Here is a 23342-nt window from a genome sequence, read left to right as displayed (position 1 = left end):
TTTACTGCTTGTTCCTGACCCTGACAAAAAAGTACATCTTTTTGTACTCTTTGAAGAGACTTCAACAAATATATTTAGACTGAGAAAATATTCCTGTGAGATTAAAAAAAAAAAAAGCCCCAAAACTTCACACATGACTGCAGGTCTTATTCTAGTTAATTTTGCAAAGTAACTCAGACTCTCAAAGAGTTATGTGGATGTATTGACATAACAGAAGAACTGGTGTTCCTATGTATCATTTAGATTAATGGAACAGTATATTATGTTAGCTGCTGTTTTCTTGAAAGACTGGAGAGAACAAAATATACATTTTGAGAAGATACTGTTATTGTTGTTTACTTTCTTCAGTGGGTAGATTTTATGTACACATGGTGCATTTTCAATGGCTATTTCATGGTTAACATAAGCAATTATATTGCATAATGGCAATTTCGTGGTTAACATAAGCCATGGCTGTCCTGTCCTCTTTCTCCTTTACTGTATCTACCCCACTGCTGCTGTGCACAACCACAGCAATGCTTGCATCATGCATTCTGGTTAAGCATCAGTTATGAGTGAGGTGGGAGATAACTGGGTGACCTTTACTTAATATGGTGATGTTACACTCCAGTCACGCTGAACTGGCATGAATTCTAAAGCATCATCTTGTTGTGTTGCAACAGTATCAATGACAATTGATGTAATCTGTACCTTGGGGATTCCTCTTACAGCACAGCTAAGTGTGGTGTTGTATCCTGCAATCACAGAACGGTTTACTAAAGGGTGAGTGAACTTCGGAGGTTCGGAGAAGTCATGTTCTTTGTAACTAGGTGGCTTATAAGTGGTGCCTGCAATTCAAAGAAACAAAATAGTAAGAACTGTGTTTTCAATTTTGTTGACTTGTGTACAATCTATTTGTCATTTAATTTTCCTGTATGACTTAGAGAAGCTTCAAAGCTATGGCATTTATGATATAACAAATCTTTAAATTCATTTCACTCTAAAGTACATCTCAAATTTAATACTTTAGTTAAAGGTCCTGGCAATCATGGGTTTTTGGCTTCTGTTAAAAATATGGAAGCCATATGTCTGCAGGGGAAGTCTTCACCACAGATATCTTAAACTTTTAACCCCAGAGCATAAATAGAACCCTCCAGTTGTATTATTTTAAGAAAATAATATAGTTTAAGAAGACTGTGTGATTAAATATTTTTGAACAGATGTTCGTGTTAGTGCAGGAGATCTGCCTAGATAAGGGCTCCTGATGCTAAAATACTTTATAAGTGCTAGTTAGTAAGTAATGAAAATATCTGTAGTGGTGCATCTAAGTAATACTGCATTTTTCCTTTTACCAATGTATTACTTCTGGTACTTAGTAGCTTTTGTGATCTTTGTTTTGAAGAATATGTTACCTGTTTTTTGGATATAGGCAGGATTTTTGGTGGTTGCAGCAGTTTCACTCAATCCACACAAATTTTCACTGAAGATTCGAAAAAAATACTCATTTCCCATAATCAGGTCTGACACTACACAGTTTGTGCGACGATAGTGATCAAAAACAGTATACCATTCCTGTAACAAGACTATACTGTTTAGAAAGATGCTATGAGAGGTCAGACATGGTGCTATTTTTTGTATAGAGAGATCCTTCTTGCTACAAGGAAAAGACAGGTAGACAGGTATTTAACACTAGGCTGCAAAATGAATATTATGTTGCTTTCTGTGAAGATCAGCTGATCTGTTTTCTTACTTTTGTTTTCTAGCTGGCATGATAGTTGTATGAATACTTGCATTTTGAGAAAAAAAATATACTCTTCACATTTTAGCCCTACTCATACCTTGGGAACCTGATATAGGAAGTGTCCTCAAAACATGACTACTTGATGGGGACTTCCATGAGAGAGACATCTTCCAGCTTGACTAGCACACATACCTCTCCCAGTATATACCCTAGTATGCCCAGCACCTGAGTTCAAGTCTAAATCTTCCTCCCTCCCCTTCAGTTTTCCCCTGCATTTGTGAAAAATATAATTTCAAATAAAAAATATAATTCCACCTGCTGATTAAAGCTGTCTGTCCAGTCACCACAAGAGATGGGACAGTCTAGGTCTCTCTTTTTACATTTTGTACTGGGCATTTTCTACAGCACTATACTTAGCCTTTTGGTTCTTTTTAGACTCTATTCTTCAATCTCTAATTGCCTCTGATATGCCATAGGACACCTTGGACACACAACTGAGGGTTATGAATTTAGCTGTTTTCCTCAAGTCTCTGTGTTCCCAGAGCAGGTAGTAGTTTAAACTCCATATAAAGTCACTGACTTGGTGCAATTTCTTACCATTGTCTTTTTGTCAGCTTTCTGGACTGTGTAGCCCAAGATCTGTGCGTTGCCATCATCCTGTGGAGGTGTCCACTCCAGGGCTGCATTAAATCCCCAAACATCTACCAGCTTTATATTCTGAGGAGGACCAGGCTTGTCTGCAGAGGAGAGGTGAAAAAAACCCTTAGCTTCTGGTTCAAGATCCAAGAGCTTTGTCATTTCCTCCCGTGCAGGGGAAAAAATAGAACTTGATAGCAATCTATAATTGTTCCATAGCAGTACACTTCATTTATGTGAAGTTGAAACTGTAAACAGGAAAGTTGGGAAATTTTCAAATACCCTCTTAAAACTTTTCTGGGAGGCCTGAAACCTACTGAGAAACAGGCAACACAGTAGAATTAGTAACAGAGGAACCAGGCAAACTCTTCCTTAAAATGGAATAAGAAATTTGTGTTGTTTGGATGGGTGTGATGATTAACTATTTTACTACCGTTTTATTACTTTGTTACCTCAGTACAACTCAGACATTTAGGTATCCTGAGAGTAATATAAACAATAAAGGCAACTGGGTATATTAAAGAAGGCCAGCCATTTGGGACTATACCTGACTCTTCTTCCTGTTGCCTCAGTGCTTGTCAGCTTGCCCGCTAGTGAAGTTTCTCTGTAATAACTTTTCTCTCAAAGAGGTACAGAAATCGATGTCCGTTTTAAGATACTTGGAAGTATATATTATAAAATGATAATTTTCATTTTTCCTTCTTTTAAGGATCATTCATATTTATACTGCTGCTGTTTAGTCAAATGCTGTAACGTTTAAATTAGATTTTTTAAGTAATATTCCTGTATGTTTTAACTTGAAGGTGCTAGTTCTCCTCTTTGATATGTTAGAGTGTTGCTTGCAGTTACCGGGCACACTGGGGAGGTGACCATTAGGCCTGGGTAGATGGTCTTGTGATTTAGTGAAGGATAGTTCAGGATCATTCTAGATAGCTGTGTGGAAACTGTCCCCTCTTTTTGTAGCTAAGCTGGAAAAATGAAGAAAATAGTAGCAATCTGACAGATGTAGGTTTGAGATGAGCAAAGCACAAAGGAATGTAATTATAGATTGCTTGTAATTTAATTCCTTAAAGAAGGATATGCAAACCAGTAATAAACCAGCCTTTGACTGTTATTAGGGGAAGAGTGTCTTTCTATGTGAAAGCATAATGTGCTAATTCTCCTTTCACTGGCACACTTTGGAATCAAAGACTGCTTTGTAATTAGCTTTAACCCTTTTTGTCCTCCTTCAAATTCGTAAACACTGGAGCCAGCTAGAAGTTCAATAAGGAATATAGAAAGCGTTGCGCTCGTTCCATTTATTGTCTTCTTTCTTCCTCTCTTATACTAACACTTCAGAGAAAAAGCTGCCATCTTGTGTGTTTCTCAACAGCTACCAATTTCAGCTAAAGCCCACTTTCTTCTTCCCTGATTCTGAAGTAGGGAATGGCAATGTGTTGTCAAATGAACAGCATTGCTTATGAAGATGTGGAAAAGTAAAAGAAAAAAGCTAGATATATTTATAGATGTGTAACTTCATTATACAGAAATCAATTAATCTATTCTGACTTGAAGATAAGAATTTTGGATACTAGAGATGAATACCTGCATGGATATGAAAACGGCAACAGTATCAGTGGGCAAAGCTCTATGAGCCCTGAGTAAGTATATTATAATCTAATAGTAGACAGATGTTGTGATGTTTAATAATGTGTTAATTACTTTCAGGTCTACCTACTGCTATAACCCTCCACAGTATCCGCCTAATTTTACAAGTATTTTTCCTGTGAGCTAACCTACAGATATATATTTACACAACAGTTGTTTTTTTCTTTTAAAGGAATGCTTACGCAATGCTTTGTCAAAAACTGTGGACATCTTGGTGATGGTAATTAGTTTTAATCCTACAGGAAGAGATTGATAAATGGAAGAAAAACACAGTCTTAGGTGCAATGAAAGGAAAAAGTACACTTTTGGGGAGGCCTCACTGAACAGACAGATTTTTGTAGCCTTATTGCTCCTAGTTACCTAAAAGCAATTATCTGGGAACCTTTCTTCAAAACTGAAAACAATGGGATGGCAGGTCATTTGTTAATTCGGTAATCTGTTGGAAGAGTTAGACTTCAGGAATGTGTCTGTATGTGTGTATTCTTATATATTTGTTTATGTACGTAGATATAGATATGACTGGGGGCAACAATTTCAGAGTATGACTTTATTAAGAACAGAAAAACAGTTTAAGCCTTAACCTGCTATGAGATTAATGTGGTAACAACTCAATGATGTATTAAATAATCCCTTTTAAATAAATTATTACATCTACCCATGGTGGAATAAAGAAGAGTAGTGTACTGAAAGCCTCAACACTTGTAAGGCTTTGTAAAGGATAATCTTACAAAAGGTAGAGATGGATAAATTTGCTAAATGGATTTTTATATTCCTGGTCTTTGTGGTTTGATAGGATAATGCAATCTGCAAGAATACCTATGCAAAATTCCTTTGTAGAATTGTGGAATATTCCTTTCTCAGTACTAACTGGTACATCTCTAGCTGGTAATTTGAACAGAGGATGGGAAAAGTCAATCCTAGTGATGCATCTGTAGCAAATTATTTTCCTCTGTAGGACACTGTGTTAGAGTGGGGATTTCTATTCTGCGGAAATACTTGGCGACCCTCAGCACAAGCTCATCTGAGGATTTTTTCATATTACTGACTTTTATAAAATGGGAAGAAGAGATGAAATGTGAATGATCTTTAGAAAAGAAATTTACATTTACATTTTCAAATAATAAATAATGAGAACAATAAATAATTCCAGTTAAAAACCCTACAGAAATATAGAACTGAGGTTTGCTTTGGTCAGTAGAAGGCATAGTGGAAGGTGCTGTTTATTGATTCATGTAGAGGGTGAAAATGTTGAGGGTACCATATTTTTTTCAGAGACTGGAGATATTTTCGTTATCTAAGACCTTTCTGTAAGTAATTGAAATGTACTCTATTCCCATAGTAAGAGTCCACACTTGGTTGATCTCTAGAGTTAACACAGCAATTGTTTTGGCAATAAGGACAGGTGATGGCAGTAATAGAAGTGACGACTCCTGTTTGGAACTGACAGGTGACTCATCATAGCAGCAGAGCTTTTGGTTACCTGCATTCTTGCCTTACTCCAAAAAACATAAGGGCTGAAGCTACAAGCATTACTCCTTCATCAAGTAGACGTTTGCCAAGGAAGTTAGCTGATGAACGGAAACCTCAAAAGATCACTGATTGATTTATTATATCTCTGAAAGCAGAGTTGGCTTTTCCACATCCATTCTACAGTACATAAAGCGTTACTAGTAGTATAGAAAGAGTGCCTCAGTCACCTGTATTTCTCTCCTGCCAAGAGAATGTAAAATCTGGAGAGCAAGAAGTACTGTTGACAGGATTGAAAAGACATAGTTCTGATGAAAGAGTGTCAGAATCAAGAATCAGGGTAGATGCCTTCGGTGCAGAAGTACCTGTGTTTGTTACAAGCCCTTTCCCTTCTTGGCCAGAATTAAATGAAATTTGTGTATTCCTTTTCAGTTGAGCAAGCTGCCCAAGAAGTAAAAAGTTTATTACCTGTCCTCCAACTCTGACAGATATTAATCTGTGTGATAAACTCAGTTGCTTTTTTTCAGACATACATTTTCTGTATGAAATAACTCTTTGGCAATAGTGCATGTATGTATTTGTATGCCTTTCTACAGTACCAAAAAATGGGTGGAAGATTCTTGGTGCTATGCTGTAAGAGCAATGTGCTAGAATCTAGAGTCACTAACCAATTTTAGAAAGGTATTTTGGTGTGTAAGGTGCACTGCTCCCCTTTATCCGAGTCCCTTGGGATTACTTTGTTGTAGCTGCCATTTACTTATTTTGCTGTTGCAGAACTGCAGCCATCCTCTTGAGCAGAAGCCGCTGATGGTATTAAGACATATTTGCTCCAATTTATCATGTCTTTCTTGTTTGCTCTTGGCACCACTATGTACCCATTCTGCCAACATTATTTTATAAAACTTTAAGCAGAATGCAGTCAGCATTACATCTTTAATTCCAAAGCATTAGCAGTTGTGTTTAAATACTCTTTTTGTGCCAAAATGCATATTCTAAAACTGTATTGATACATTGGAAGAAATTTGGGATGACAGTGTGAAAGAGTGCGGAAAGAGAAATAAAAACAATTATCAAGAATGTTACGTAGAGCTGTAATGAGGAGAAATAGAAGAGCTCTGGCTGAACGTTAATGAAATCTGAGTAGGCAAGATCTCAGAATATATCTCACAAAAGCCCAAGGGAAGTTACTGAAACTTTGGCAGTGCATTCCTTTAAAATGACACTAGAAAAGAGACTAGAAATTGTATAATAGAGAATAAACCTTCACTAAGCCTCAAGCTAACTAGACACTCTTAACAGAGTAAGGCATTAAATGTGAATTTTCCAAGTTCATAGGACTGTGTCTTGTCACTCCTAATTCTCTGAACAGTAGAGGTGTATTAGTGCAATGATTTTATCTTCAGTGTCCTTATCTGCTGAAGAAACCCAATAAGAGTATATCCATTCCAGGTTCATATTTCCTACCCTGAGGACAATATGACTATTCTCAAGAACACTAGAACTCTCAAATTCCTTCTATCACTCTCAAAGTGATAGAACAAAGGGTGATAAAGATGATCAAAGATATGGAATGACATCTTTTTGAAAATAAAGAGTCTAAAACTTGATGAAGTTAACTGAGGAGAATGTGACTGAAGGTTATAAAATCATGAGTAGCATGGAAAAGGTGAATAAATGACTATTCCTGTTTTGTTTTGTTTTTTTTTTCCCTCATACAAAGCTGTATGGACATCAAATAGGATTATCAGGAGAGATACTCAAAACAAAGAGGAAGTTGTATGTGCACTTACCCTTTTGTAAGGAATTTCAGTTTATTTGGATTCTGAAACAAGACCTGGATTATAAAACTGACTGGATTAAACGATGCAATAAAAAAATCCCTCAAGAGCTATGGGACACACAGATAATCCCTTCCCCTCAGAAAGTCTCTAGGACACAGGTCATTTCAAGCTGGGAAAGTATACTAGGAAAATAAAGTGACATGGTAGCCCTGTGCTAAGCTTTGTTGTAGTCATCTGCTATCAACCATTGTCAAAGAAGGGCTTCTGAGGTAGCTGGATCTTTGGATTGGCCACTATTTTCTTTTGTATGATATGCTTAATTTTGATGTTGTCAGATTCTTACCTATGATTTGCATTGTTATTGCAACTTTATCAGTCATGTTTTCTATCTGAAGAATGACTTCATATGCTCCTGAGTGGTGAAGCTCTGCCTTTCTGATGAAGAGGATTGTGTCCGTGTTACTGTTCCGAATTCCCACATCTTTGGAGTCTAGAGTTTTACCATCTTTCATCCAAATGATTTTGGGTCTTGGTTTACCCTGAAGAGAAAAAAAAGATTATTTTTTTTCTTTTTTTTTTAGGCTATAATAAATTTCCATTTTTATTTTTTCTGGTTTTTAGTGATCTATAAATCTAGAAAGCCTAATTTAATATGCAGAGTTGAGATAGTAAACATAGTAAACTCTCTAACTACTTTCCAGTTTCTTTTTTCTTGCAGACATATATTTGCTCCTGTCTGTGTGGTTTAGTGGCACCGTGCCCTGAGGATGCCATTTAGTTAGAGAAGAGACTGAAATTATATTGAGAACAAATCCAGAAAAAATATACTTCTGCTGGGCTGGTATTCTTTCCCAGGCATCTGTGAAGTTGATCTGGCTTGCTCTGGTTAAGTAACAGAAGTCTTTAATATCTGAGGATTTTATTTGTTCTTTTTCCTCCTTCTCCTCTGTTTCTTAAAATATTTGATTCTCTGTCCCCAGACATTTTTAAAATCTTTTGAAAAAATGTTATAATCTTCAAGTCTTGGGATGTGAAACTTACTGTATAATTCTTTCTGCATTGCAAAAATTGTTTTGGTGACTGTCAACCTAAGCAGTCAGTGTTGTTATACCCATGGAAGATCACGTTGTGGAATCAGTAAGATATCTGTGGTTTGCATCACTGCCACGCAGCCATTTCCGGGAAAATTGGTAGATAATATTTTTACTTCTTCAAAAGTTGAGTACTACTTCCACAGTATGGCTCCAAACCAAGAGTCCCAACGAAACAGAAAATGGTCATATCGTATTTATTAGCTGTATTTATAGTTACTCTAGCAGAAAATAACTTGGTGGGTGTTTTTTAAGTTTCTGCCAGGTTAACATGGTGAAACAGTGCAGCACAGGGCTAGACAAGTGCTAGGAGCAGCTCAAATGGGTGGGGAGGGAAAGGGAGACCATCCAAGCCAGCAGCCAGGTCTGCTTAGGCTGCCCTGGAGCTGAAGTCTAAGGCACTGAAATTAGGACATTTACTGCCCTCCGCCTCCAGTAAACAGCAGACAAAGGGCTTCTAGAAGGCTCCTCAATTCACTGGGTGTCTAGAGCTAGACTGTGTAAGAGTATCTTTTTCCTTAGGCTACAGTGGGAGATTAGGCTACTCAGACTCTTGGTTTAGGTGCCTAAAGGTAGGCAGAATAAAAATAAATCTTTGTGCTTTGCTGCATCTTTGTTTCAGTTTTGTCTGGTATTTGCTCAGAAAATCTGTGCAGCAGCATTTTATTTTTCTGGGGTATTAGGAAAAAAACCCTACTTCTTGTGTAACTTATATAAGAGTCAGGCCAAGATCTGTCCAAAATTACACTTAAAGGACTTGTAAAACACATGAAATTGCTATTCTGTAATAGATGCTCTTTCCTCTGGCATCTAAATCGTCAGATGTAAAATCAATTACAATACATCAGGGCTGATAATAAACCTTGAATGAACAATGTTTTTGGATCTTCCATTTTCACCATCTGCTAACTGATTTTCTTACTCCTTTCTGCCAAGGAGTATAGTCACCTCAGGCCTGTGGCTCTGAAATATTAGATACAAGATTACTTTGTCCAGTTCTAGTGTACTTTGACCCTGGTCTCATTTCATAGAAGCCTTACAAAAACCTATTAGAAGGAAAGTAGAGTAGAAATTCTTGAACAAGTAAAAGGATGTGGTGGATTTCTTTTCCGTGTCCATGTCTGAGTACTGGTGAACTTGACTGACTCTATTTTACTTTCCACATATATGTATATTTTAAAATTATATGAGGATTCTGCTTGAAAATTTTGGCTATGGGGATGCTTTCAAAATAAAACCAATCTACTTAAAATTATATAATTATATATGGAAATTTTATTTAAATTTCTAATTTGTCAAGGCAAATATCTGGCTAGGTTTTCAGACTGATTACAAGAATTAATAGTTCTTGATGGATTGAGTAATGAGGCAAACAGAGGATCTGGCCCTAAATACCTGGGTAAAAATGGGCATAAGATACCATAGCATTATCTTTATTATAAGAAATATCTTGACTATAAATCAAGTTTTGCTACTGCTGGTGTTCTAGTGTGGCTAGTCAGATATGTTCACTCACACCATCTCCTTTTTTGAGGTGCTATGAGTGCCAGTGAAAGATTGCAAATATTCGAAGTGTTGGTTTTCATATACTCTTATATTTATAGACTGTGAAAAGCACAAACAGATAGAAAGCATGTTCCTAATACTTATCTCAGAGGATTGTATTTCTGCAATGTGTGATAGGTAATTTGAGAGAGAACAGTGAGTGACAGAGTGGGTAAATAACACACCAGGGAAACTTCAGGGAGTTTACTGCAAGCAAAGAACCAATTTAAAGGCTTTTGGATGTTTGTACTCCCACATATATGATGGGCAAGGAGACTGCTCTGTAATACTCTGACTCTTATTTACTAATAAGACATAATATCCCTTCAATCATGTGCCCATGTGGTTAACTTTGAAACAAGAATGCGCTGATTGCCCTTCTTTCAGCATAATGTCCCACCAGGTTAACGCACTCAACAGAAAAGGGTTAGTAATAATGTTGTACTTGTTCTTTTCAGTACATTTTAATCTAAAGATTTGAATAGATTTGCAAATAGCAATTAGCCCAGGATAACTTGACAAGGTATTTAATAGAATTTCAGTGTTAAATGGCAAAGTAGTGACCACAGAGGTCACTGGTAGGATTGTACAGAAACTGTAAATAGCAGAAGACACTGACTTACAATTTAGCTAGATAACATTCTGCCTGCTCAAGTTCCCTAGCTCAGGGTTCATGGTAATTGCAGTGTTCATGTGTTTTCTCCTGTATCCTTTTTGTGACTTGAAGATGGCAATCATATCTACTTAGAGTCTTTTTCTTCAATAAAAATAATTAGTGATTTTGATGATTTAAACTTTTTCAAAATGTAAAGTGAAATGTTCTTTTTGCTTTGGGTTTGTTTTGGGTTTGTTTTTTTTTTTTGAGAGATCCTCAGTTTTGCAAATTCCAAATAGCTTTTACAGTATTAAGAATTGTAGCTATAGCTGCAATTCAGTACTATTACAAATTTAATTCACTCAAAAAATACCTCTTGAATTAAAATCCTCTGGTTTTGTTCTCAGGCTAAGATTTGGTGTTGATGGATAGATTTTTATCATTTTTTGTTAGCCTTTAGGAGACAAGAGTTTATACCAACACGATTTGTCTGTCAGACACTCAAAGAACTTTTGAATCGGTTCATTTCAGCTAAATTCGACAGTGGACTGGAAACCTCTAAGATTAGTTTAGTACAGTTTTGTGAAAATTGATGACAGGGTGAAATACTGAAACCTCAGTTAGTGTCCCCACAGCGGAAAAGTCAGGGAAGACTTGGTCTTTACCCGTTTTGTTTGGCAACAGCTGAATGATCAGGCAGGACAACTGAAGCTCTGGATTAGTTGCTACATGTACTTTTCTCTGGCCCGGGGAATTGAGGACATGTCAGCTAGGACTACTGAGGGGAGCAGGGTAAAGAACTGCCAAACCTCTGGGAATATTGCAATGAGGCTGCTCTAAGCAAAAGAGGTGCGGGGTTATGCTGAGAAGATGGTGGTATAGGGGACATAAGGCACAAATCTATAAAATGCCAGACTTTATCAGTTACTCTTCTTATGGGACCGCTTGTCAATTTTGCGCAGTTTTTCTTCAACTCAGACATCAAAGCAGGAAAAAATATCTGTTTGTTTAATTACTTTTTTTTGAGACTTACATAACTCAAAAATATCAGATGCAAAACCTTGAATTCTGCATGTGGCTAGACTTCAGTGAGGGGGCCATTTTAGCAATTTTGTAGAGAAGAAACATGAAAGAAAAAAATGAGCATGTGATTATCTGAAAGTAGTGCAAGCATGCAGTTCAGGGCAGCAACTAGTTTGCAGCTGTTTACTGATTAGATATGTCTTTGTGAAAAAGCAACTTTTCATGTAACCCCGTAAGGACAGGGCAAAAGACACGTATATTTTATTTAACATAGATTTTGTTTTCATATAGATTTTCCCCCCTGCCCCCAATGGTACTGCCCAAATGAAAGTATATGGATATATGGGTAATGTGTGCATATATGTCTCCCTTACTGAAAAGAAGTTTTACATATCTCCAGCATCTTTTACATGAGAATTTCAAAACTCTTCACTAATAACAGTGATTACATTTTTGTAAGTATCAACTGGGGACAGCAAAGAAATTTTAGTTTCTTCAAATTATAAATGAAGACTAGATTAAATGATATATCTATTATTACTGAGGATATCTCTGTCAGAGCCAGAATCTGCAGTTGACAATTTCTTTTTCTATGTCTCACTCAGAAAACATTTTCCTTTCACACACTAATTCTTTCACTGTATTGATATAATAGTCTTGCATCTGAAAAAAATGCATCAGGTGTTTTACGAATGGTCATTATAGTTGCTTATGCAGTTGTAGAAAATGCAAAGACAGGGTAACTGGTTAGGTCATTCTGTGTGTATATATTAGCAGTTTTATGCATGCTGTAGAGGCATGTGTAGTTACTCTTGATAATCCTCGGCATGCTGTGTTTTTTACACCTTGAGCTCACGTACAGTAATATCCAAGCTATTCTTTGTATACACATAGTTTCTATATAAGGCCAATTGTATTCTGTTTATGTACAAACTCTGGTTCTTGTAGTCAGCCTTTCAGAAATTAACATACACACTTTTGGCAAAGTAGTTCCCCAGTAACATCCAGAGATCGTGGTGGGAGTTTGTTATAGACCCCCCAACCAGGATGTAGAGGCTGGTGAAATATTCTATAAGCAACTGGCAGAGGTCTTGCAATCGCTTGCCTTTGTTCTTGTGAGGGACTTCAACTTCCCAGATGTCTGCTGGAAATATAACACAGCAGAGAGGGAGCAGTCCCAGAGGTTCCTGGAGTGTGTGGAAGACAACTTCCTAACACAGCTGGTGAGGGAGCCAACTAGGGGAAGTGCCCTACTGGACCTGCTGCTTGTTAACAGAGAAGGTCTTATAGGGGATGTAAAGATTGGAGGTCATCTTGGGCAGAGTGATCATGAAATGATAGAATTTTCAATTCTTGGTGAAGCAAGGCGGGGAGCCAACAGAGCTGCCACCTTAGATTTCCGAAGGGCGAACTTTGGCCTGCTTAGGAGCATGGTTGAGAGTGTCCCTTGGGGGACAGTCCTGAAGGGCAAAGGTGCCCAGGAAGGCTGGTCTTACTTCAAGGAGGAACTCTTAAAAGCCCAGGAGAAGGCCATCCCCAAGTCCCAAAAAATGAGCAGACAGGGAAGTAGACCAGCCTGGCTAAATAGAGAGCTTTGGCTGGACCTCAGGAAAAAAAGGAAAGTTTATGCTCTTTGGAAAAGGGCATTGGCTACTTATGAAAAATACCAAGATGTAGTGAAGCTATGGAGGGCGAAAATTAGAAGGGCCAAAGCTCAAGCAGAACTCATCTTGGCCACCACGGTTAAAGATAACAAGAAGAGGTTGTTTCAGTATATCAATAGAAAAAGGAAGACTAGGGATAATGTAGGCCTGCTAACGAATAAGATGGGCGCCCTAGTGGTGGAAGACACAGAGAAGGCAGAGCTACTGAATTGCCTTCTTTGCTTCAGTCTTCACTGCTAAAGCTGTCCCTCATGAATCCCAGGCCCTGGAGGCAAGGGGGAAGGTCTGGAGAGAGGAAGAGTTTTCCCCAGGAGAGGAAGATCAGTTTAGAGACTACTTGGCCAATCTGGACATCCATAAGTCCATGGGCCCTGATGAGATGCACCTGCAAGTGCTGAGGGAGCTGGAAGATGTTATTGCTTGGCCACTCTCCATCATCTTTGAAGGGTCATGGAGAACAGAGGTTCATGAGGACTGCAGGAAGGCCAATATCACTCCAGTCTTCAAAAAGGGCAAGAAGGAGGACCCAGGGAACTACAGACCGGTTAGTCTCACCTCCATCCCTGGGAAGGTAATGGAGCAACTCATTCTGGATGTCATATCCAAGCACGTTCAGGAGCAGGAAATTACTGGAAGTGGTCAACGTGGATTTACCATGGGTAAATCGTGCTTGACCAATCTCATAGCCTTCTATGATGTTATAACTGGTTGGCTGGATGAGGGCACAGCAGTGAATGTCATCTGCCTTGACTTCAGCAAGGCTTTTGACACTATCTCTCATAACATCCTCCTTAGGAAGCTGAGGAAGTGTGGACTAGGTGAGGGGACAGTGAGGTGGATTGAGAGCTGGCTGTGTGACAGGACTCAGAGGGTTGTGATTAATGGAGTAGGGTCAAGTTGGAGGCCTGTAAACCAGTGGCATCCCCCAGGTGTCAATACTTGGACCAGTATTGTTTAATATATTCATCAACGACCTGGGCAAGGGGACAGAGTGTACCCTCAGCAAGTTCGCTGATGATACCAAACTGGGTGGGGTGGCTGACACCCCAGAGGGCCGTGCTGCCATCCAGCATGACCTAGACAGGCTGGAGAGCTGGGCAGAGAAGAACCTAATGAGGTTAAACAAGAGCAAGTGTAGGGTCCTGCACCTGGGGAGGAAGAATGCTAAGCACCAGTATAGGTTAGGGGTAGAACTCCTGGAAAGCAGCTCTGAAGAAAAGGATCTGGGGGTCTTGGTAGACAGTAAATTATCCATGAGCCAGCAATGTGCCCTTGTCGCCAAGAAGGCCAGTGGAATTCTGGGTTGCATAGGGAAGAGTGTGGCCAGCAGGTCCAGGGAGGTCATTCTCCCCCTCTACTCTGCACTGGTGAGGCCACAACTAGAATCCTTTGTGCAGTTCTGGGCTCCCCGGTTCAAGAGAGACAGGGAACTACTGGAGTGGGTCCAGCGTAGGGCAACAAAGATGATTGAGGGACTGGAGCATCTCCCTTATGAGGAAAGGCTGAGAGAGCTGGGACTCCTTAGCCTGGAGAAGAGAAGGCTGAGGGGAGACCTTATTAATGTTTACAAGTATCTAAAAGGTGGTTTTAAGGAGGTTGGAGCCAGACTCTTTTCATTGGTTCCCAGTAACAGGATGAGGCGTAACGGGCACAAGCTGGAACATAAGAAGTTCCAATCAAATATGAGAAAAAAGTTCTTTACGGTGAGGGTGACAGAGCACTGGAACAGGCTGCCCAGGGAGGTTGTGGAGTCCTCTTCTCTGGAGACTTTTAAGACTCGCCTGGATGCAGTCCTGAGTAATGTGCTCTAGGCAGTCCCTCTTTAGCAGGGGAGTTGGACTAGATGATCTCTAAGAGGTCCCTTCCAACTCTGAAATTCCATGATTCCGTGATCATGTACCTTGGCTCTGGAAGAGTAGTTGGTTGAATTCTTATGCTTTTGTATACTTCTGTCCTTAAGATGCATCCTACAGTCAATAAGCAAGAATGGGCTTGCACTTACTTAAAGCACCTACTTTTTCTCCTTCACCAAAAGGAGGGATTACAGAAGAAACTGTGACTGTAAAAAAAAAAAAAAAAAAAAAATTGTGACTGAGAGTGATTTTTTTTTTTTTTTTCTTTAACCTTTGAGAGGGTTTTTTACATCATCAGCCATACTTTATGTAATACTGCTTAAGCAGTGAAGCAATAGAAACTTGCATAAGGGAAACTGCTTTAGGTAAGTAAATATAAATAACCATGACAAAATAGAAACCGATACATACCTGAAAAGGGATGACAATATTGATTGTCTCACCCACTTTCTTCACCAGAGTCTGTCTGAGGTGGCGTGGCAACCAGATTTTGGGACGCTCTGCAGTTAAGCATTGGTACATTAAATACAAAGCTTTTGATAATTTGAAATACTACTTATAGTACAAATAAGACAAAACACCCAAGAGGAGAGGCTTGGATACTTGTAAGCGTAGGAAAATTGTGCAAACACTGTTTATACAGTTAGGGAGTAGTTAATTCTCTAAAGACTTTCAAATGTATTTAGCTACTGGATACAAATTTAGTAGCAAATCTCAGTTATATATTTACAACCACGCAGGTTACAGTGACAGCAGGACTTGTGAAACTCTGTCACATCTGAAGTGCCAGATTTGGGTGACCTCTGTTGTATGTAATCCTTCTATGTGGACTTTGTTTCTTTGGAGAACTTTATCAGTTCAGTAGAAGGGATGAGACAAAAGAGGGTATTGCAGTAAAAGGGTGATTATAAACTATGATTAATCTATTACTATATTGATGCTACAGCTCCTTGTAAATTGCCATTTGGACATTTTTATGGACTTACTCAGAAAGTAGAGCAATCAATGGATTTGGTTTACCTTTCTACAGTCATTCAGTTATACTTCCTTCTTTGAGGTGGAAGGAGTGGAGTCACATTGTGGCAGTTTACTTCTCACTAACAAAAAGAGGACCTTACTGCATGTTCTTTCATCTAGTCCCTGCTTTCCTCTACCACACTGGAAAGCTTTCTATGTTCTCCATGTGTTCATTATTCTTTTCCTAGTCATTTATGGAAAGAATTTTCTTAATGTACAGTTGGAGTATCTGTCTTCATGTCCATTTACTTTTTAGATGCATTACAAATTCGTTTCATTTACACTGAGTCATTTTACTGTCAGCGAGACTCTGGCAGACACTTAGTGTGAGTCAAGGTTGAGGAATCCACTATTAGCAGCTCTTGATATCTTTTGGACTCCGGTCAAGTGAATTATGATCTACTGCTGTTGGGTGATACACAGGGTGTTAATTAATAACCTAGGACAATTGAGTACAATAACTGCTTTCATTTAAATAGATGTCTTGCTACAGCCATCATGGTAATTTTGCAGTAATATAACAGCTTTTGCAGCAGAGCGCTAAATATTAAAAAAATACATCTCTTAAATGCTAACAGTGCCATTACAAGCGGTGAAATGTCTATGTTTTGATAGTAAGAAGCTGTGCTTTAGAAGTGCAAGACCTGGATGATATAGTAATGTTCTCAGAATCATAAGACTTTGGGCACCTAGTCAAAGTGAAAGAGCTGTTTGGGTGTTATTCACAGAAGAATCATAGAGTCATAGAATTGCCTAGGTTGGAAGGGACCTTTCAGATCATCTAGTCCAACCATCAACCTAACTCTTGACAAAAACCATCACTAAACCATATCTCTAAGCTCTATGTCTACCCGTCTTTTAAATACCTCTAGGGATGGTGCCTCAACTACTTCCCTGGGTCTGCATGTGTACATAATTAGAATTTTGACCAGAGGAAATAGATAGATAAGATTTATTCAGTCTAGATACTCACGCAGGATCTCTTGAACAGTAACGGGCTCTTTGATTATTGCTGCTCCACTCTCGCCAGCCAAGTTTATAGCCTTTATACGGAAATGAAGTTTGTCCCCAGTAACCAGGTCTTTAATCAGTGCAGATGTGCGCTCAGTTAGGCCAGAAAGAGCTGGAATCCATTCTGTAGCTGTAAGTACAGAGTTTGCATGTTGTAATATTATATTATTTTTCCAAACTGATGCCTTGTCTATAATTGCCAGTAAATTTGTTATTAGGGTAAAATGAATTTAACTTGGCATACCGCACTTAAAAGGGAATAAACTAAGCTGGAAAAAGAACTCTGGATCTAGAAGATGTGCTTACACATGGAGTTAAGGAATGTATGCACTTTGTTTATTCAAAATAGCTAAGGGTAAGGGAATCATCTTTGGGTAGTTCCCTTGGCATTCTGTTTTCTGGAGCTTAGAGCTGTGGGGCTTCTCTACATTTATTTTCATTAGCAAGAGGTGAGGGGATAGAATTTTGGAAGTATTTCTAGCAAGAAAGCAAAGGCTTAATTTATATATATATATATTTAAAATAAGTCTATCTCCTGTGGGTGTCAAAACAGACTAGTGAGAGCCACATATGCTGAAAACAATAACAGAGCACATAGCTGTAGACATTATTAACTTCTCAATTGACGCTATAACAGAATTCTTAGGGCTTCCTTAGTTCTTCTAATGACACAGAAGTATGACTGATAAAGTCATTCTTCTATGACGATGACATAGGAATTCTGGTAATTCCATGACTATCTCATTAAAGACTAGAAATTATTTCTGGATAAATTATACCCTGTAAAAACCCTAGTTTAGGTTATATGGCAATTGAGCTTAGTATCAGGGAAAATTTTGTGATTGACATGGTTATAAATTTGTTATTTGATTTTTATGACATAAATGTTATGTTGTAGCATCACAGTAAATTGAGTGTTGTAGATATGGTGCAGTTGCACTCTCTATTATCAGACCACAAGTATTAAATGAGATAAGGTAACAGTTACTTGGAAGTTTGACTGATGTGGTTACAGTCATGTTATTATATTGGTTTTAAGGAATACACAATTTGTGAGTGCTACATAAGTTTAGTAGTGACTATAGAACAGCACTGGTATTTTTATAGTACTTTTCTGCATTAAAGTTTATAATGATTATGAAGGTGATGTTACAGTTGATGTGACTTTCATGGTTTTACAATCATGTCATGGTAAGTCTGGTGATGGTTTGCAAGGATGTTAGTCATAGATTAGAGTTAAAATCTAATGATACTGGATATGGTTAATTTATTGGGATATTGCAGTGAAGCTATTGCAATTGTAGTATTTTAATAACGTTCAGTTACTGCTGCCTAGTACTAGTGCTTACTTACATCCCTCTTTGCAATATTCCACAATATAACCATCTAATCCCCCGGCTCCAATCCGCTCGGGGGGTCTCCACTTCAAGGTAACAGTGTTGTCAGAAACATCTTCCACTGTAAAGTGAGTTGGTTCACTTGGAGGAGCTATAAAGAAATACATAGAAGTAAATTCTGAGGAATAGCAATATAACTGTGAGAATTCAACGGCTATAGGAGGAGTGATTAGCAGCTGAAATATACCACTATCTATTTTAATAAAATAAATTCAACTGAAGCTCAGTTAAAAGGTGTAAGACCTAATACTTCATTTAATACAAAGAGCAGCATGAGATTCCTATAATAGGGAGGGGAACAAGAGGTTAAGATAGTAGTCCTTATTCCCATCTGCTCCCTTACGAGTAAAAGCCAACGGAAAAAAAAAGTTGTAGAAGGGAGTGAAATTGTCAGCAGAAGTCTGCAGAAAAGTTTAGAAATAAAAATGCATACAATTTGTATGCTGTACTTACACCCTGATTATAATTAGACAAATTCCATATTGTCAGAGGACAAAATTGATCAGTGGCTAAATCTGACTTCACTTACTTTCCTCCAACAGTGGAGAAAATGACCAAAAGTTTTGACTACATGTTTACAGAAACACTAGTTCTGATTTGTACATTTGTAATAGAGACATGCCTGAGAAAAATATTTTGGGGCTGAAAAATTTTCACTTCAGTTAGATACAGCTGTTTCATATCTTTTCAGAACAGGAGTGTCATGGCTCTCTAAGTCCATAGTTCAGAAAGACTACTAGTTAAATGCAGTCTACTTAAGCATGACTGTAGTCTACTAATTAAAACACAATCAAGAAGAGCCCTTACTAGAGAATCACAAATACATACAAATGCCGATGTGAAGTAATTGATTCCAAAAAGCAAACAGAAAGATAACTTTTTCAAAATAACATTTGAAATGCTGGAACATAAAATTTAGTCTACGTGGCATAAAAGTAGTCATGTTAAAGAAATGTATGTTTGGCATAGTCTTTGTATACATATTATAAACTGAACATCTTTTGAATATACGTAACGGATTTTACATATTAGAAATATTTCTTATATAAAGTAAGTTAAATACAGGTTTATAAATTGTGCAACTGATTGAAATTGATGTTATTTTCCAAAGTTATTGTAAAAAAAAATAATAATATCACCCAGTTTCCTTTCTGTAGCTGTGTTAAATTTTTTCATATTCAAATGGCAGCAAGGGCTGTGAACAGCACCCAGGAGGCAAAGGCAGCTGGGAGCATACACAACCACACAGTACGCGATCAAAACCCCAAACTTCTTCTCTGAAGCAGTATGTGTGAATTTTATCCTTCATCAAGTAAAACTCTGCCTATCCCATGAAAACTTTGGACCTTTTTTTTCAGCAGCTCCGCTTGATGGTTTTTGTTTGCCTTCTTTTGTTGCAGACCAGCCGTTGTGTGTTTGAAATCCAGAATTAAGAGACCTTTCTTGCAGTTCATCCTTTCCCTCTGACCCCTTCACTGCATCATCCGCTTTTACATTATCTCCTTCACCAGGCTGTCCCCCTTCGCTGATATTTGTAGATTTGGCAACTCTAGTCATTTTAATCTCCAGCTATTTGTATTTTTGTGGGTCTTCTTTCTAAAGCTTTTAGCAGGCAGGCTTCCTGAGGACTCCTTTAGTTTGCTCCTTGCTCAGGGACTGCAGGAGACACTGCACTGCTGTGTTGGGAAGGATTATTTATAGAAAATCATTCCTCAAATATTTTCTTAATCAGCTATCCTTTTAGCTGTGGAGAGGGCCAGGATTAAGGGAGTACTGGGTGGGATACTGTGATATTTGCACTCATAAGGGAATGGGGGAAGCTGAGAGGGACAGGGAAATTTCTGACAATTAGTTCTCCTCCTTTCCAGATACAGCTTGACTCTCACACTTCTAATTATAACAACTAAAAATTCATCAGCAATTTCATGAAACTGGAACCTCTGTGCTTCTCAGGAAGGGGAATGAGAGATAGCGAAGAGGAAGTTTACAAAGGGAAAGGTTGATTATAGAATATTGCGGTGATTGATGGTCTTTCCTAATACATTCTTTTTACGTATAAGGGCAGTTGAAAAGGGGTGAAAATTGTCTTGTCTTGGTTTTGTCCTAGAAATAATATAGAGTGTGGTAAAACTCACCAATTGGCATGAAGGGTTGCGAGGCAGGGCTTGGCCGGGACATGCCAATAGAATTCACAGCGTAAATCCGCATCTCATAAACTACTCCTTCAATCATTCGCTTGGCTTCATAGGTTAGCTCTTTTAAAAGGTCAAAGTTCAGTCTCATCCATCGATAGCTCTTCTTCTTCTTTCTCTCTAAAATGTAGCCTGGAAAGGATAGCTCTTATGATGTAAAAGAACTGCAAATTATTATCTTACATGCAGGAAAAAGGAAAATAACTTTTTTTTTTTTTCCAATGGCAGAAAAGAGACAAATGTGATTCACAATTATTGTATATAACTGAGTAGTGTGACACTGTGGTATTTTCCTGGAGTTTCCTTTTGTATTACTTTCCTTCTACCTGACATTCTTACCAGAACGATTGTACTTCTCAGAGTAGAAGTTAGTTAGAATTGTCTATGTCTGATATTAGGCTTTAAACACATTTTGCATGCTATACACTACTATTAAGGTATTTAGATGTATGCAAAATAGAGATAATAGCAGAGCTGGTTTAAATGGGAAATCCTTTCTGGTCAGAATGTGGTCATTCACTCCTAATGGCAGAGAAACGCGTGAGAGACAGCAGTTCAACAGAAAGCCCTTTCAGTGAAGGAGAAAGTGCCTTGAAATGCGTAAGATGAGACAGAGTCAGAAAAATAATTTCTTTCTTATATTCTGCTGCAATTCACTAATCTTGACTAACAGCATAAATCCCAAAACAAAAAAATAGTTGGAAGAACAGTTTGTTGTTTCCTTTTTTTTTTTTTTTTTTTTTTTTAATGATTTATCAAAGAACTTATGTTAGATCTCTGGGTCCATTGCTAAAGTGGAATTGCAGACGGCTTCCCAGATTGTGCAGATCCCAGCTCTGTTTCAGCCCTATAGTGGAGTGAGTCCAGGCCATGCAGCATTTTTTTTTTTCTCTAATTCCCTTGGGAAGGAAAGTGAACCTGTATGATTATAGAGACCCAAGAGAGCTGGATGCACTGCAGAACAAATCTGTAGTATAGTTTAGGTGTAGTCTGTATGTCCATAATCCAGGTCCTTAGTACATCTCCCTTGCCCCCTCAACATCCACAGCCTTTCCCACACTACCACGCTGTTTTTCAGAATAACTAAGTCAGGTTGGGATACCGGTTTAAAAGGTAAACTGTTCGTTTTCCAAAACTACGAATGGAATCTATGATTCTTGATTCTTAATATGGAGGATGGTGGTACATCACATTGGAAATGCTTGTAGTATAAATTATTTTCCAGTGACCTGTTACAAAAGAGTTATCAGCTGTTTCTTTCCATCTAGCTATATTAAATTTCTGCTCCTTCTCTGTGTTGCAGATGGTATGCCTGGATGTGAAGCATGTAGACTTCTTTTAAACAGATTTTGTTTTGAAAGCTCTTCTTTTTTTTACTATGGAGTGAGTAATCAGAAAATACACTGAATAGTGATTTACACGTACCATGTATCTTTATGTATTGTATGTCTGTTTCTACGCGTAGTCTACAGAGGATATGTAGACTATAACTGTGGTCAGCTACAATAAGATAAGACTATAGCAAACATATTGTAAAGATTTAGGAATTGAGGTGTGTAGGTCAGTGATTCAGTCCCTGCTGCTCACAGAGGTTGAGGCTATCGAACTTTCAGATATCCCTTTGGTACACCTGGGAAGTATGATTCACACTTACAGCGTCTAAAGGGAGATGGAGGACAACAGACACATTTGCTAACATGTTGTAGGCACAGACATCATGCATCAGCAGCCTTTTCTGTCTACATTGAATTGTAAGAGGATGGGAATCTATAGAATGTTTTGGGAAATGAGTGGTGGAAGTACCTTTGAGCTGACAGGCTGTATCATCACTTCTAATGTATAAAGTTCCTTCTAACATGCTTGTTTTCAGTAGCTTTTAAACGGGATTAAATGCTGTAAGCAAAGAACCTATGGTTCCTTTGACATGTTCCTGCTTTGCTTTTTTTTTTTTCCACCAGGGTCTGTGAGACTAAGAGAAGTTTCCGCAACTCAGTTTCTGCTTTTCTGCCATTTCAGATATACATAGTTTCCAGTCAGACTGAGACGCTTCTTCACTGTGGCATACCAGAATTCCAGTTTTGGTTGTTTTTTTTTTTTTTTGGGGTGGGGGCGGAAGTAAAAAAGAGGTAAAAAAGACAATACTGGTACTATTGGTGACATTTGGTAAAGCAGATTATTTCACAAAATGCACAGAATGTATCATAGATAAAGATACTGCTTTAGCAATATAAAAAATACAACGAGACCCCATGCAAGCTTTGCGTAACAGTGAAGATGAGGTGTTAATTTCTTTTCTATATCTGTTGGATATAGCTAATAAAGACTGTAGCAGACTGCCTACAATGCCATCTGCCATCTGTAACAATGTGAAGACACATAAGAACGCATATGCCTTTTTCCCCTACCTTTTTAACTTGCTTTTAAAACTTAAATGGATAGTGCTGCATCTTGGCTCCCCCCCCCCACTGTTTTATTCTTGGCTTCCCCTCCCGTTGTTCTATTGTAGCTCTATTAGTAGTACAGTCCTGTGTTAACTGAAGAAGCCTCCTCCTGTAGTGCAAAGAGTTGTTAGTGGAACATTAACAAAATCATTTCGTTGACAGTGAAAACAAAACAAAGAACTTTCCAATATATGTGTCCTGAAAACTCTACAAAACCAAATCATGGTCTTTGCATAGTCAAGGGTGGCATGGGGGGTGGGTG

General features: G+C 38.1%; 1 protein-coding gene across 1 annotated transcript in view; it reads right to left on the bottom strand.

Moving 5' to 3' along the window:
• Positions 1–23342, bottom strand: part of MYBPC3 (myosin binding protein C3) — a 66447-nt gene that overhangs the window by 5279 nt on the left and 37826 nt on the right. Inside the window, exons 23-30 of the mRNA XM_074584384.1 lie at positions 20583–20771; positions 18404–18538; positions 17013–17180; positions 15434–15522; positions 7595–7790; positions 2318–2457; positions 1392–1551; positions 691–827 (exon numbers count right to left, since the gene is read on the bottom strand). Of these exons, the coding sequence (XP_074440485.1) occupies positions 691–827; positions 1392–1551; positions 2318–2457; positions 7595–7790; positions 15434–15522; positions 17013–17180; positions 18404–18538; positions 20583–20771 (1214 nt within the window). The remainder of the gene's footprint in view (positions 1–690; positions 828–1391; positions 1552–2317; positions 2458–7594; positions 7791–15433; positions 15523–17012; positions 17181–18403; positions 18539–20582; positions 20772–23342) is intronic.

This window comes from Larus michahellis, chromosome 4 (genome assembly GCF_964199755.1).
Source record: "Larus michahellis chromosome 4, bLarMic1.1, whole genome shotgun sequence".
Lineage (NCBI taxonomy): Eukaryota > Metazoa > Chordata > Aves > Charadriiformes > Laridae > Larus > Larus michahellis.
The sequence above is the reverse complement of the archived record's forward strand: the minus strand, read 5'-3'. Positions and strand labels throughout refer to the sequence as shown.